Genomic DNA, 13,382 nt, shown 5'->3' with positions numbered 1-13,382 from the left:
ACACACACACACACACACACACACACACAGGGCTGCGTCTGAAGAGGCCCTTGAACAGCGCTGGCTCGTGTTTGGGACAGACAGACAGTAGCACAGCAGGTCACCAGGCAGGGTCAAGGACCACTGCTGCTCTGATGGAGGAGCATAATGACAGAGAATGACCTCTCCTCCTCCCCCCCCTTTCCCCTCTCCTCCCCTCTCTCCCTCTGCTCTACGACCCTCGCTTCTCTCCCTCGTCATCCACCCTTTCTCTACTCCCCTTTCCTCATCTGTTGAGTTTTTAAACTTTAAACAGAGTCTAGTCTTGTTAGGAGTGTAAGTCGCTCTGGATAAGAGCGTCTGCTAAATGACTTAAATGTAATGTAATGTAAATGAGTGTACACAGTCTTTCAAAGCTGTGTACTTTATAACAGTCTCTTGGATGGTAGAAGACAAATGAGGAGATGTTGCTCTGTTCAGGACTGACCATCCCCTTTACAGCCCTAGTACTACACACTACTAGATGAAAGAGAAACAGTGCGATGTTTTAGTACTTTCGTGTTCATCAGACCTGTAGCAGACAGCAAAACACCAGCTCAACGATTTGCTGTAGCTAAAGGCTGGAAGCAGGGGAAGGAAATGCATGTTGCGTCCCAAATGACATGCTATTCCCTATATAGTGTACTTKTTTTGAACAGGGCCCATAGGGATAGAGTCTAGTGCACTATATATGGGATAGTCTGCCATTTGGGACACAGACTAAATGTATTATAGCCATAGAAATATAATTGCTAGAACGGGTTTCCCATTGAAGTCAACGGTTCTGTGATGATGGGTAGCTATAGGGAATAGTTATTCTATTTATTTGGTTATAGCCTTGGTTTAGGTGCCTGTGGTAACCTAAGCTAGCGTTAAAATCTGTTGCTCAGGTCTAGATAGCTCTGATCTGTTGCTCAGGTCTAGATAGCTCTGATCTGTTGCTCAGGTCTAGATAGCTCTGATCTGTTGCCCAGGTCTACCTAGCTCTGATGTGTTTCCCAGGTCTACCTAGCTATCTAGAACTAGGCAACAGACCACAGAGCTATGTGATGTGTTTCCCAGGTCTAGATAGCTCTGTGGTGTGTTTCCCAGGTCTAGTTAGCTCTGTGGTGTGTTTCCCAGGTCTAGTTAGCTCTGTGGTGTGTTTCCCAGGTCTAGATAGCTCTGTGGTGTGTTTCCCAGGTCTAGATAGCTCTGTGATGTGTTTCCCAGGTCTAGATAGCTCTGTGATGTGTTTCCCAGGTCTAGATAGCTCTGTGATGTGTGTCCCAGGTCTAGATAGCTCTGTGATGTGTTTCCCAGGTCTAGATAGCTCTGTGATGTGTTTCCCAGGTCTAGATAGCTGAGATATGTTGCCTCGTTCTAGGTAGATCTGATCTGTTGCCCAGGTATGGTAGCTCTGTAATCACTTACCCAAGTCTTTTATTCGAGGCAGGACATTGATTGTGAAGTTGGTGTAGGAGGCGACTTTAGGGTCAGGTGAGGCGATGCCCACGTGGGATTCGTAGATCCGTAAACTCTGGGGCTTCTTAGGGCGAGGGTGGATGTGCTGGAGGGGAGGAAACACGACGAAGAACAGCTGAAACATGAAAAACTGAACCGCATGGGAAACTAGACTGGTTAACATGCTTCGATCAGTCTGGTTATCCAACCAGACAAGCAAACAACAACGTATAGAGGTGTTTCAGCTTAAAAAAGGGAGAATCTACATTTTAAACAATAACAAAGTTACTGTTTTGGGAAAAAACTGAGGGAGGGGGCTAGAGAAATATGACCATTACAATTCATAGCCAGAGCTAATGGATTCAACGACTGATAGGACATGTTATTGGTCACATACACATGGTTAGGAGATGTTATTGGTCACATACACATTGTTAGGATATGTTATTGGTCACATACACATGGTTAGCAGATGTTATTGGTCACATACACATGGTTAGCAGATGTTATTGCGAGTGTAGCGAAATGCTTGTGCTTCTAGATCCAACAGTGCAGCAGAATCTAACAGGTAATATCTAACAATTCCACAAGAAAACCTAATATCTAACAAATTCCACAATAAATCATAATACACACAATCTAGTAAAGGAATGGGATGAGAATATAAAAGTATAAAATATATGGATGAGCAGTGACAGAGCGGCTAAGATGCAATAGATAGTAAAGAATCGATAGTTTAGGATACAGTATACAGTATATACATATGAGATTAGTAATGCGAGATATGTAAACATTCTTAAAGTGGCGTTATTAAAGTGACTAGCGTTCCATTTATTAAAGTGGCCATTAATATCAAGTCTGTAAGTAGGCAGCCGCCTTTCTGTGCTAGTGGTGACTGTTTAACAATCTGATGGCCTTGAGATTGAAAAACAGCTTCAATCTCTCTGTCCCAGCTCTGATGCACTTGTACTGACATCGCCTTCTAGGTGGAAGCGGGGAGAACAGGTAGTGGCTCGGGTGGTTATTGTCCTTGATCTTTTTTTCCTTCCTGTGACATTGGGTGTTGTAGGTGTCCTGGAGGGCAGGTAGTTTGCCCCCGGTGATGTGTTGTGCAGACCGCACCCTGCGGTTGCGTGCGGTGCAGTTGCCGTACCAGGCGGTGATACAGCCTGACAGGATGCTCTCAATTGTGCACCTGTAAAAGTTAYTGAGGGTTTTCGGTGACAAACCAACATTTCTTCAGCCTCCTGGAGGTGATGATTGAGTTGGAGGCGTGCATGACCACGCAGTCGTGGGTGAACAGGGAGTACAGGAGAGGGCTGAGAACGCACCTTTGTGGGGCTCCAGTGTTGATGATCAGCGGAGTGGAGATATTTCCTACCTTCACCACCTGGGGGCAGCCCGTCAGGAAGTCCAGGACCCAGTTGCACCGGGCCGGGGTCATTAAGGGTGAAGCTTAATGAGGAGTTTGGAGGGTACTATGGTGTTGAATGCTGAGCTGTAGTTAATGAACAGCATTCACACATAGGTATTCCTCTTGTCCAGGTAGGATAGGGCAGTGTGCAGTGTGATGGCGATTGCATCGTCTGTGGACCTATTGGGGCGGTAAGCAAATTGAAGTGGGTCTAGGGTGTCAGGTAGGGTGGAGGTGATATGATCCTTGACTATTCTCTCAAATCACCTCATGATGACAGAAGTGAGTGCAACGGGGTGATAGTCAGTTACCTTAGCTTTCTTGGGAACAGGAACAACGGTGGCCATCTTGAAGCATGTGGGGACAGCAGACTGGGATAGGGTTTGATTGAATATGCCTGTAAACACACCAGCCAGCTGGTCTATCGCATGCTCTGAGGACGCGGCTAGGGATGGTATCAGGGCCGGCAGCATTGCGAGGGTTAACAGGTTTAAATGTTTTACTCACGTTGGCCACGGAGAAGGAGAGCCCACAGGTTTTAATAGAGGGCTATGTCGGTGGCACTGTTTTGTCCTCAAAGCGCGCAAAGAAGTTGTTTAATTTGTCTGGGAGCAAGACGTCGATGTCCGCGACGGGGCTGGTTTTCTTTTTGTAATCCGTGATTGACTGTAGACCCTGCCACATATGTCTCGTGTTTAAGCCGTTGAATTGCGACTCTACTTTGTCTCTATACTGACGCTTTGCTTGTTTGATTGCCTTACGGAGGGAATAACTACACTGTTTGTTTTCGGTCATGTTTCCAGTCGCCTTGCCATGATTAAATGCGGTGGTACATGCTTTCAGTTTTGCGCGAATGCTGCCATCAATCCACAGTTTCTGGTTAGGGAAGGTTTTAATAGTCACAGTGGGTACGACATCTCCTATACACCTCCTTATAAACTCGCTCACTGAGTCAGCGAATACATCAATGTTATTGTCTGAGGCTACCCGGAACATATCCTAGTACACGTGATTGAAGCAACCTTAAAGTGTAGAATCCGATTGGTCAGACCAGCGAGAGCTAAACACGGGCACTTCCTGTTTTAGTTTCTGCCTATAGGAGGGGAGCATGATGGAGTCATGGTCAGATTTGCCAAAAGGAGGGAGGGGGAGGGCCTTGTATGCATTGCGGAAGCTAGAGTAGCAACGGTCGAGCGTGTTACTCGCTCGTGTACTGCAATTGATATGCTGATAGAATTTGGGTTTGTTCTCAGATTAGCTTTGTTAAAATCCCCAGCTACAATAAATGCAGCCTCAGGATATATGGTTTCCAGTTTGCATAATGTCCAGTGAAGTTCCTTGAGGGCCGTCTTGGTATCCGCTTGCGGGGGAATATACACGGCTGTGACAACAACCGAGAACAGTTCTCTTGGGAGATAATATGGTCAGCATTTGATTGTGAGAAATTCTAGGTCAGATGAACAAAAGGACTTGAGTTCCTGTATGTGGTTACAATTACACCATGAGTCGTTAATCATGAAACATACACCCCGCCCTTCTTCTTACCAGAGAGATGTTTGTTCCTGTCGGCGCGATGCACTGAAAATCCCATTGGCTGTACAGACTCATGTCTCCAGCTAGCCATGTCTCCGTGGAACAGAGTATGTTACAATCTCTTTGGAAAGCAACTTTTGACCTGATTTCGTTGACTTTGTTAACTAGGGACTGGACATTAGCGAGTAATATACTGGGAAGCGGTGGGTGGTGTGKGCGCATCCGAAGCCTCACTAGAAGACCGCTCCGGCACSSTCTCCCCCGACGGCGTTGTTTTGGGTCGGCCTCTGGAATTAGTTCAAAAGCCGAGGTGCAGACAAAAGATCCGCTTTGGGAAAGTCGTATTCCTGGTCATAGTGCTGGTTGTGCTGGTAAGTTGACATCTCTCTGATATCCAATAGTTCTTCCCGGCTGTATGTAATAACATTTAAGGTTTTCTGGTCTAACGATGTAAGAAARACCTTTAAWAAAATAAAATACTGCACAGTTTCCTAAGGACTTGAAGCATAGCTGCCATCTCTATCGACYCCATCTTGATGGGCCAGGAACAATATCTGATCTGAAGAAGTTATTGAACGCTGATGACACATCCCACTTGCTGTCTGTCCATGATTAAAGACAGGAAGCTATAGAACGGTGACTAACAAACAACCTGAGGATCTGAACTTATTGAACTCTCCATCAGTGTGACAATATGTCTGTCTGGAGTCTAGCCATGATGAGAGAGATGAAATGATAACAGTGTTGTGTTTACAGAGACAACGACCCAGTGGAGGGAGGGAACACAACAGCGTGTGTGTGTTTGTTTGTACACTAACAACCTGGGCTCAGGACCCATCTCTCTGAAGAGGTTATAATGATTGGGCCTCTTGTAAATAAATAAATAAATGGAAATATCAGAGATAGGGTGGAGAGGGAAAGACAGAGACAGACAGAGGCAGACAGAGGCAGACAGAGGCAGACAGAGACAGACAGACAGAGACAGACAGAGAGAGACAGAGAGAGAGAGAGACAGAGAGACAGAGAGAGAGAGACAGAGAGAGACAGAGAGAGACAGAGGTTATGATCTCGTGGGATCCTGAATTTAAAAAAAAAAATGATTTAGAGTTGAATAAACGTAGATGAACTTGTACAGGATACTACCCTCTACATCCAAACCTTCATCCCAAATCAAAGTTTCAACCCCAAAACTTTGATTTTGGACAAAATGACCTGGAAGGATTCTTACTAACAAGGACTATCAAGAAAAAACGTCTAGCAAACCAAATGAAACAGCAGAAACCTGGAAATACCATCCGAACCAAAACTGTTCAGTCTGAAGCTACTTCTGAAGCCAAAAAGTAAAAGACAATCTCTAGGTTATGTTGTTATATYAAGCTAAGTTAATAAGGCTACCTGGTTACCAGGACAGAACAGATCCAGACCAAACTTCAATTAGCACTGAAATGTGAAGTGAGATGTGTGAAAGCCCTTGAGCCCAGCAATGGCAGCAGAGTTTCACTGCCTCCCCCACCCAAATGCAGAGGCCTCTGATGCTCCCTGCTCCATGGCTTCCCCCTGTGCAGAGGTCATCACAGTGCAGTGCACGGAATACGTTTATTTTTAAAAAGCTCCTCAAGGACAATCSAGAGACTCTATTTGCTGACTGCTACAAASAGMGGCACGTAAGCCACTTAATTTRCCACAAACATCCRCTGGCATGGCACAGTGCTATAAAGGAGCACACTACCCCTCTGTCAAGAGAGAGGGTATGACCCATAGTGGAAACTCAGAAGACTAGACATTGAGGACCATGAAACTGAAACAACCACTGTCAATGTGTACATGGCTGGAGCTGGGAATCCTCACGCAGTTTCAACTTTTACGGCATCAAAGAGAGAGCATGACAAGCTTTACCTTGGTGACGACTCCTCCATCTTGAGCGAGGTTTGGTCACACCTCATCTTCAAACTGCCCTGCAGACGAGCAGCCACGAGACGATTAGCCAGCCACCTCCCGGGACTGTGCCTCCCAACCAAACGTCTACCTGGCCAACACCATGGACTTGAACAGCCTTTACACTCAGGTCACCTATCAAGGTAGCAGTTAAAGTTTTGCCAGGACTCTGAAGGACATCACCCTCAACCACAGCCCAGCACCTCACACAAGAGCAACGGACACCCCGGCAAAACCAGCGAGACCCACTCCGGAGGACCTGCACGTGGGGAACCGACGCCAAGAGAACCTACACCTACAGTTCCCCGTCATTTCCAGTCACAACTTGTAGACATGTTTATGTGCGGTTTGTTGCTAACCTATCCCCATTGAGACCGTGTCTGTGGCTCGATCTAGGTTGGGCAAAACTAAACATGGCGGTGTTCGCCTGAGCAATCTCATCGGAATAAAGACCTCCTCCATTTCTGTCATTATTGAAAGAGAGTTGTGATATCTCACATCTCAAAATAGGGCTACTTAATGTTAGATCCCTCACTTCCAAGGCAGTTATAGTCAATGAACTAATCACTGATCATAATCTTGATGTGATTGGCCTGACTGAAACATGGCTTAAGCCTGATGAATTTACTGTGTTAAATGAGGCCTCTCATCCTGGTTACAATAGTGACCATATCTCCCGTGCATCCCGCAAAAGTGGAGGTGTTGCTAACATTTACTATAACAAAATTCAATTTACAAAAAAAAATTAAAAAAATACCGCGTTTGTCTTTTGAGCTTCTAGTCATGAAATCTACTACTGTTTACAGGCCTCCTGGGCCATATACAGCGTTCCTCACTGAGTTCCTCGAATTCCTATCGGATCTTGTAGTGATGGCAGATAATATTGTAATTTTGGTGGCTTTAATATTCACATGGAAAGACCACAGACCCACTCCAAAAGGCTTTCGGAGCTATCATCGACTCTGTGGGTTTTGTCCAACATGTCTCCGGACCTACTCACTGCCACAGTCTACTCTGGACCCTGTTTGTTCCCGTGGAATAAATGTTGTGGATCTTAATGTTTTTTTCTCATTTAATTCCTGCTGTACGTTAATCGGAGCCACGGCATTGTTAATACGTTTATATCTCAAACCATAATATGTCTGCTCGAGACCCCACACCAAGGAATCATCAGAAGCCGTGCTGATCAAGAATTCTCGGGACAACCATCAGATTCTCTAGTGCCCTTGTCAGAACTCCCTCACCTACCCAAGAACGTCAGAGTACAAACAATCAGTTTAAACACCTAACTGAGGACTCAAATTTAACCTTGCGTTAATACGCCTTAGTGCATGTCTCGCACCCTGAAAAACAAATAAACATTTGTCTAAAAACGATTGTGTTCCCTTGGTATACGACGAAAATTTACCTGTTGAGGCCGTGATCAGAGCCATGTTTGAGCATCTGGAGTACAATTACTTTTTTTTTGATTTATTTTTTTACTTCAGATAATGTAGGAACGAGAAATGGCGTCTCCTAGCGATAATGGTAATCTTATGGCTGTCGTGTGTCTCTGCTGAAAACGACGGTAGTATCTGAAGATCCCTCTCCACTGGCTGCGTCGATTTACCTTATACTTAATTGTCGTTGTTGACCATAGTTTCTGTTTGTTGGTTTCTCGTGTTTCTAGTGTTGGTCAGGATGTGAGCTAGGTTGGCATCCTCTTATGGTTGTGTGTCTTACGTTTGTCCGGTTTCGTATCGTATGACCTTGAGTTATGGTTCTCAATCAGAGGCAGGTGTTAGTCATTGTCTCTGATTGGGAACCATATTTAGGTAGCTTGTTTTGTGTTGGGGTTTGTGGGTGGTTGTTTCTGTCTTTGTGTTCCTTGCACCAGATAGGACTGTTTCGGTTTTGCCACGTTTGTTATTTTGTATTTTGTGTAGTGTTCACGTTTATCGTCTTTTATTAAACATGTTGAACACGAACTACGCTGCGTCTTGGTCCGATCCCTGCTACATCTTCAGACCCAAGAGGAGGAAGGCTGCCGCTACAAATTGAGTAAAATAAGAACAGTCCAAAATGTAGTTTTGATACTGTCGCAAAGCTAACTAAAAAGCAGAATTCCCCAAGAGAGGATGGCTTTCACTTCAGCAGTGATAAATTCATMAACTTCTTTGACGAAAAGATTATGATCATTAGAAAGCAAATTACGGACWCRTCTTTAAATCTGCGTATTTCTCCAAAGCTCAGTTGTCCTGAGTCTGCACAACACTGCCAGGACCTAGGKTCAAGGGAGACACTCAAGTMTTTTAATKCTATATCTCTTGACACCTTGATGAAAAAAGTCATGGCCTCTAAACCTTCAAGCTGCATACTGGACCCTATTCCAACTAAACTACTGAAAGAGCTGCTTCCTTCCAGCCCTCCTATGTTGAACATAATAAACGTCTCTCTATCCACCGGATGTGACCAAACTCACTAAAAGTGGCAGTAATAAATCCTCTTGAAAAAGCCAAACCTTGACCCAGAATGTTTATATTTTTTAAACTATCGGCCGATATCGAATCTCCTCTCAACATTTTTAGAAAAAGCTGTTGCACAACAACTCACTGCATTCCTGAAGACAAATAATGTATATACGAAACGCTTCAGTCTGGTTTTAGAGCACTGGGACTGCACTGGGACTGCACTGGGACTGCACTGGGACTGCACTGGGACTGCACTGGGACTGCACTGGGACTGCACTTGTGAAGGTGGTAAATTACCTTTTAGTGGCGTCAGACCGAGGCGCTGTATCTGTCCTCGTGCTCCTCGACCTTAGTGCTGCTTTTTGATACCATCGATCACCACATTCTTTTGGAGAGACTGGAAACCCAAATTGGTCTACAAGGGACAAGTTCTGGCCTGGTTTAGATCTTATCTGTCGGGAAAGATATCAGTTTGTCTCTGTAGATCGCTTGTCCTCTGACAAATCAACAGTACATTTCGGTGTTCCTCAAGGCTCCGTTTTAGGACCACTATTGTTTTTYCTATATATTTTACCTCTTGGTGATACATAATATTACCTTTCACTGCTATGCAYACGACACATTRCGATGAAACATAGTGAAGRCCKAAAATGGCCCTCSCTYGAAGCCTGTGTTTCAGACATAAGGAAGTGGATGGCGGCAAATGTTCTACTTTTAAACTCAGACATGTTAGTTCTAGGTCCCAAGAAACAAATATATCTTCTGTTGAATCTGAAAATTAAGCCCGCCCCAGACGCTTTAATGGAATGGTTTACAGACATCACAGCGCAGTAAGTAGTACATTAACATTATGCTTTATAGCAGTGTGTTCATAATATAGGAGAACGTGCGCTTAACGGCGGGATGTGTGCAGCAAGCCAGCTTAAGAAACGCATGTATGGCAGGAGGTAATTTCAGTGTAGGAAAGGTGAAACAGTTCGTTGTACAAGTAAGTCGAAGTAGTTACGTTAGTATAAATCCCGAAGTCCGTGTGTAAGCCTGGCTTTAGTTTCTTTGTTTTCTTATTATTTTAAGTTGGTCAGGGTGTGAATGGGGAATGTATGTGTTTTTTTGTAGTGTCTAGGTGGTTGTAAGGTTTAGGGGTTTATTAGAGTAGTTGGGTTTATGTTTAGTATAAGGTATTAGCGGTGTGTCTATGGTATGTGTGTGTAGTTGTTCTAGGGATCTAAATGGTTGCTGAATTGGGGTCTATTAGAGAAGATGGGTTATTGTTTGTCTTGATTGGGAGCATATTTAGGCACAAGGCTTAGCGTTTGTGGGGAATTGTCTATGTTGAACGTAAGTAGTTCATGTGTTGTGCTTGTTGTTGATAGCTTTACGGTAGTTTGGTTTGTTTTTGTATAGTTTGTATAAGTGTTTCGTTTCATGTTCATACTCTTGTCCGTCTATATATAAAGACGATGGCTTATTTTCCCACATGCGCGTTTTGTCCGTCTCTCCTCACAGATCGTGAAGAATTCTCCAGCAACATGGGCAAGGCCGTAATCAAGGCGAGTGGCTGGAGCCCGAGAGGCGACCCAAATTTTTTGGGGGGGGGGACACCGGGGAGTGTGGTGGGTCAAGTGGGAGAATTGAGCAGTTCCGTGCTTACATAGGGCAGTTGGCTAAACGAATTAGAGTCGGAGAATGTGGAGGTATTGGACAGATTAGGAGGAAAGTGAAAGGGAGTGGGAGATTTAGAGATTTGAGGAGTTTGTTGTGTGTTATTGGATGGGACGAGGAAGAGAGAGAGATGTTGAATATGGGGGAGATCATACAGGTAAGGTTGGGAGGCTCCTTGTTGCGTCTCCTGAGCCCTGTACGCACTGTTCCTCTTTCCGACTCTTCCTGTGGTGCGTGCTGCAGCCGTAAACAGTTCGGTACCAGCGCACCAGTCTAAGGGCTTTGAGATACAGTGTGTGTTCTTACAGCTGTCCCGCCTACCTTGAGGTGGTGTCTAGTCGGTACACCAGTTCGGTCACGCCACAAGCCTCATGTGCTCTCCAGGCTGTACGCACTGTTCCTTTCCCCGTATCGGCTGTTGTGCGTGTTCTCAGCCGGTACACCGTGCGGTACACAAATAGGCCTATAGTAGCTTTGAGAGTCCAGTGTGCTGTTGTTGGTCCGCACTAGCCTGAAGGTGGTGTCCTTAGCCGGTACTCGAGTTCCGGCACGCAGGCTTACATGGTCGTTAGCGTCAGAGTTGCCGTCTGCCAGCGGGCTGAACTGCCGTCTGCAGCGGGCTGAAGCCCATTGCAAGGCGGGCTGAAACTGCCCGTTGCCCAACGGGCGTATGATGTCGTTGCCAAGGCGCGCTGAATGCGTCTGTATTGGAGGCTTTAAGGCGCCGTACTGATGAGCCTGCAAGCCGCCCGTCTGCCATGAGCCTAGAGAGCCGCCGCCAGACAGCGAGCCGCGAGCTTCGAGAGTAGGTCGCTGCAGACCGAGCCGTAGAGCTTCGCCAGAACCGGAGACGGCTGAGCCTTCGCAGAGGTGGACTCGCGACCGTCGGCCAGGACTTCGCCGACCGGATCGGCAGAGCTTCCAGGATCGGCAGAAGCTTGCCAGATGGTGGCAGAGCTTCCGCAGACCGACGTAGGCTTAGGAGGCCGACGCGACGGAGAGCCTTAGACCGATCGGATCCATCGCGATCTGCCAGTCGTCATTCCCAGTGAGCATCCGTCTTCAGGCAATCTGAGCCTACGTCGCATATGAGCATCGTTCTCAGCGCCTCTGAGCCATCGTCTCTTCCAGGATCTGACATCGTTCATGCATGTTAGGCAACATCGTACAGTATTGAGTCCGTCTCCCCAGCGCCATCTGAGCATCGTTCCCAGCGATGCACCATGTTCCACCTCTGAGCCATGGTCACCCGCCCATTTGGCGGTCCGTCTCAGCGCACTGAGCCATTCGCGTCGAGCCTGACTCTTTCTTCGTTGACCGTCGTCCGAGCGTTGAGCGTTCTGTCCGAGCCGTCTGAGCGGCCGTTGTCCGAGGAGCGTATCTCAGGCAGCCGTAAGATTCGTCAGACAGGATGCGAGCTCGTCAGACAGATGCTCAGAGGGCTTAGAGCCAATTCGACGATCAGGATTCGTGACAGTCTCAGAGGCCGCAACAGAGGATATGCCAAGTGCGCCAGACAGGATCTGCAGAGCGCAACAGACAGGACTCTGCAGAGCGCAACCAGACAGGATCTGCAGAGCGCAACAACGGATTCCAGAGCCAGACCAGACAGGGAATTGTCAGAGCCGCACCCCCGCCAGCCCCCAAGCAGGTGCCAGGCCGCCAGCAGATGAGCGTCCAGACGGTCGCAGCCATGAACGTCCAGAGCGGTCCCAGCCATGAGCGTCGGAGCGTCAGCAGCATGAGCGTCCAGAGCGTCAAGCCAGACATGAGCGTTCCAGAGCCGTCAGCAGCCATGAGCTCCGAGGCGGTCAGCAGCATTGAAGCGTCAAGAGCGTCGGCTAAGAGCCGCAGCCAGCCATGAGCGTCAGAAGCGTCAGCCACCAGAGCGTCCAGAGCGTAGATCCCTCAGCATGAGCGTCAGAGCGTCAGCAGCATGAGGCGGTCGAGCCGTCACCGCCAATGAAGGCTCCAGACGTTTCAGCAGCATGAGCGGCAGATCCGTCACCAGCATGAGCGGGCCCAGATCCCGTCAGCCCAGCATTGCGCCAGATCGTCAGCAGCATGTGCACCAGATCCGTCAGTCCAGCCATGAGAGACAGATCGTCAGCCAGCATGAGCCGTCAGCCGTCGCGCAGAGACGTCCACCAGGATCGCCAGCCGCGGCAGGCAGGTCCGGCGAGCGGCAGCAGGATGCAGCGCACAGGATCGCATGAAACCGCCAGCCCGCCCCAGCCGGATCGATTCAGGTCCGGGAGCTGCCGTTCTCAGTCGGCAGTCCTTATCCTGGGGGCTGCCTTATCTGGGTGCCTTATCCTGGTGTGCCCACTTATCTGGTGTGCCTTAGTACGGCTGCTGCTTAGTCGGTGTGCCTTAGTCGGTGTGCCCTTAGTCGGTCTGCCCTTTATCCGGTGCTGCCCTTAGTCGGTGTGCCTTCAGTCGAGCTGGTCTCAGTCCGGAGCTTGCCCTTATCTGGGGTGCTTATCTGGTGCTGCTTATCTGGTACTTATCCTGGTGCTGCTTATGGTCGCTGCTGCGTGCCCCTTAGTCGGTCTGCCCTTAGTCGGTGCTGCCCTTTAGTCGGTGCTGCCCCCTAGTGGGTGCTGCCTTGAGTCGCCGTCGGTGGTTAAGAAGGAGGGTATAGTGACTATGGTGGGGTGGGGACACGACCAGTGGCAGAGCGCGCAGCGTGGAAGGACGCCAACAGACTCCTTAACTGTGCTGGTTCGCCCGGAGTTCGACTTAAGGGGGTGGTTATGTCGCCCTGGTAGTTTCTTTGTTTTCTTAATTTATTTTGTTTAGGTCAGGGTGTGACATGGGGAATGTATGTGTTTTTTGTAGTGTCTAGGGTGGTTGTAAGGTTTAGGGGTTTATTAAGTAGTTGGTTTATGTTTAGTATAAGTAGATTCTAGCTGGTGTCCTATGGA

The 13,382-nt window shown here is 47.6% G+C and overlaps 1 protein-coding gene across 1 annotated transcript in view; it reads right to left on the bottom strand.

The window, feature by feature from the left end:
- The window catches only part of LOC112075544 (1,4-alpha-glucan-branching enzyme), a gene marked incomplete at its 5' end in the record, with an annotated part of 40,230 nt that overhangs the window by 10,660 nt on the left and 16,188 nt on the right, over positions 1 to 13,382 (bottom strand). Inside the window, one exon of the mRNA XM_024142530.2 lies at positions 1,432 to 1,567. Within this exon, the coding sequence (XP_023998298.1) occupies positions 1,432 to 1,567 (136 nt within the window). The remainder of the gene's footprint in view (positions 1 to 1,431; positions 1,568 to 13,382) is intronic.

This window comes from Salvelinus sp. IW2-2015, unplaced genomic scaffold (genome assembly GCF_002910315.2).
Source record: "Salvelinus sp. IW2-2015 unplaced genomic scaffold, ASM291031v2 Un_scaffold3231, whole genome shotgun sequence".
Classification (NCBI taxonomy): Eukaryota; Metazoa; Chordata; class Actinopteri; order Salmoniformes; family Salmonidae; genus Salvelinus; species Salvelinus sp. IW2-2015.
Note: the sequence above shows the minus strand (reverse complement) of the source record. Positions and strands in the feature narration are given on the sequence as shown.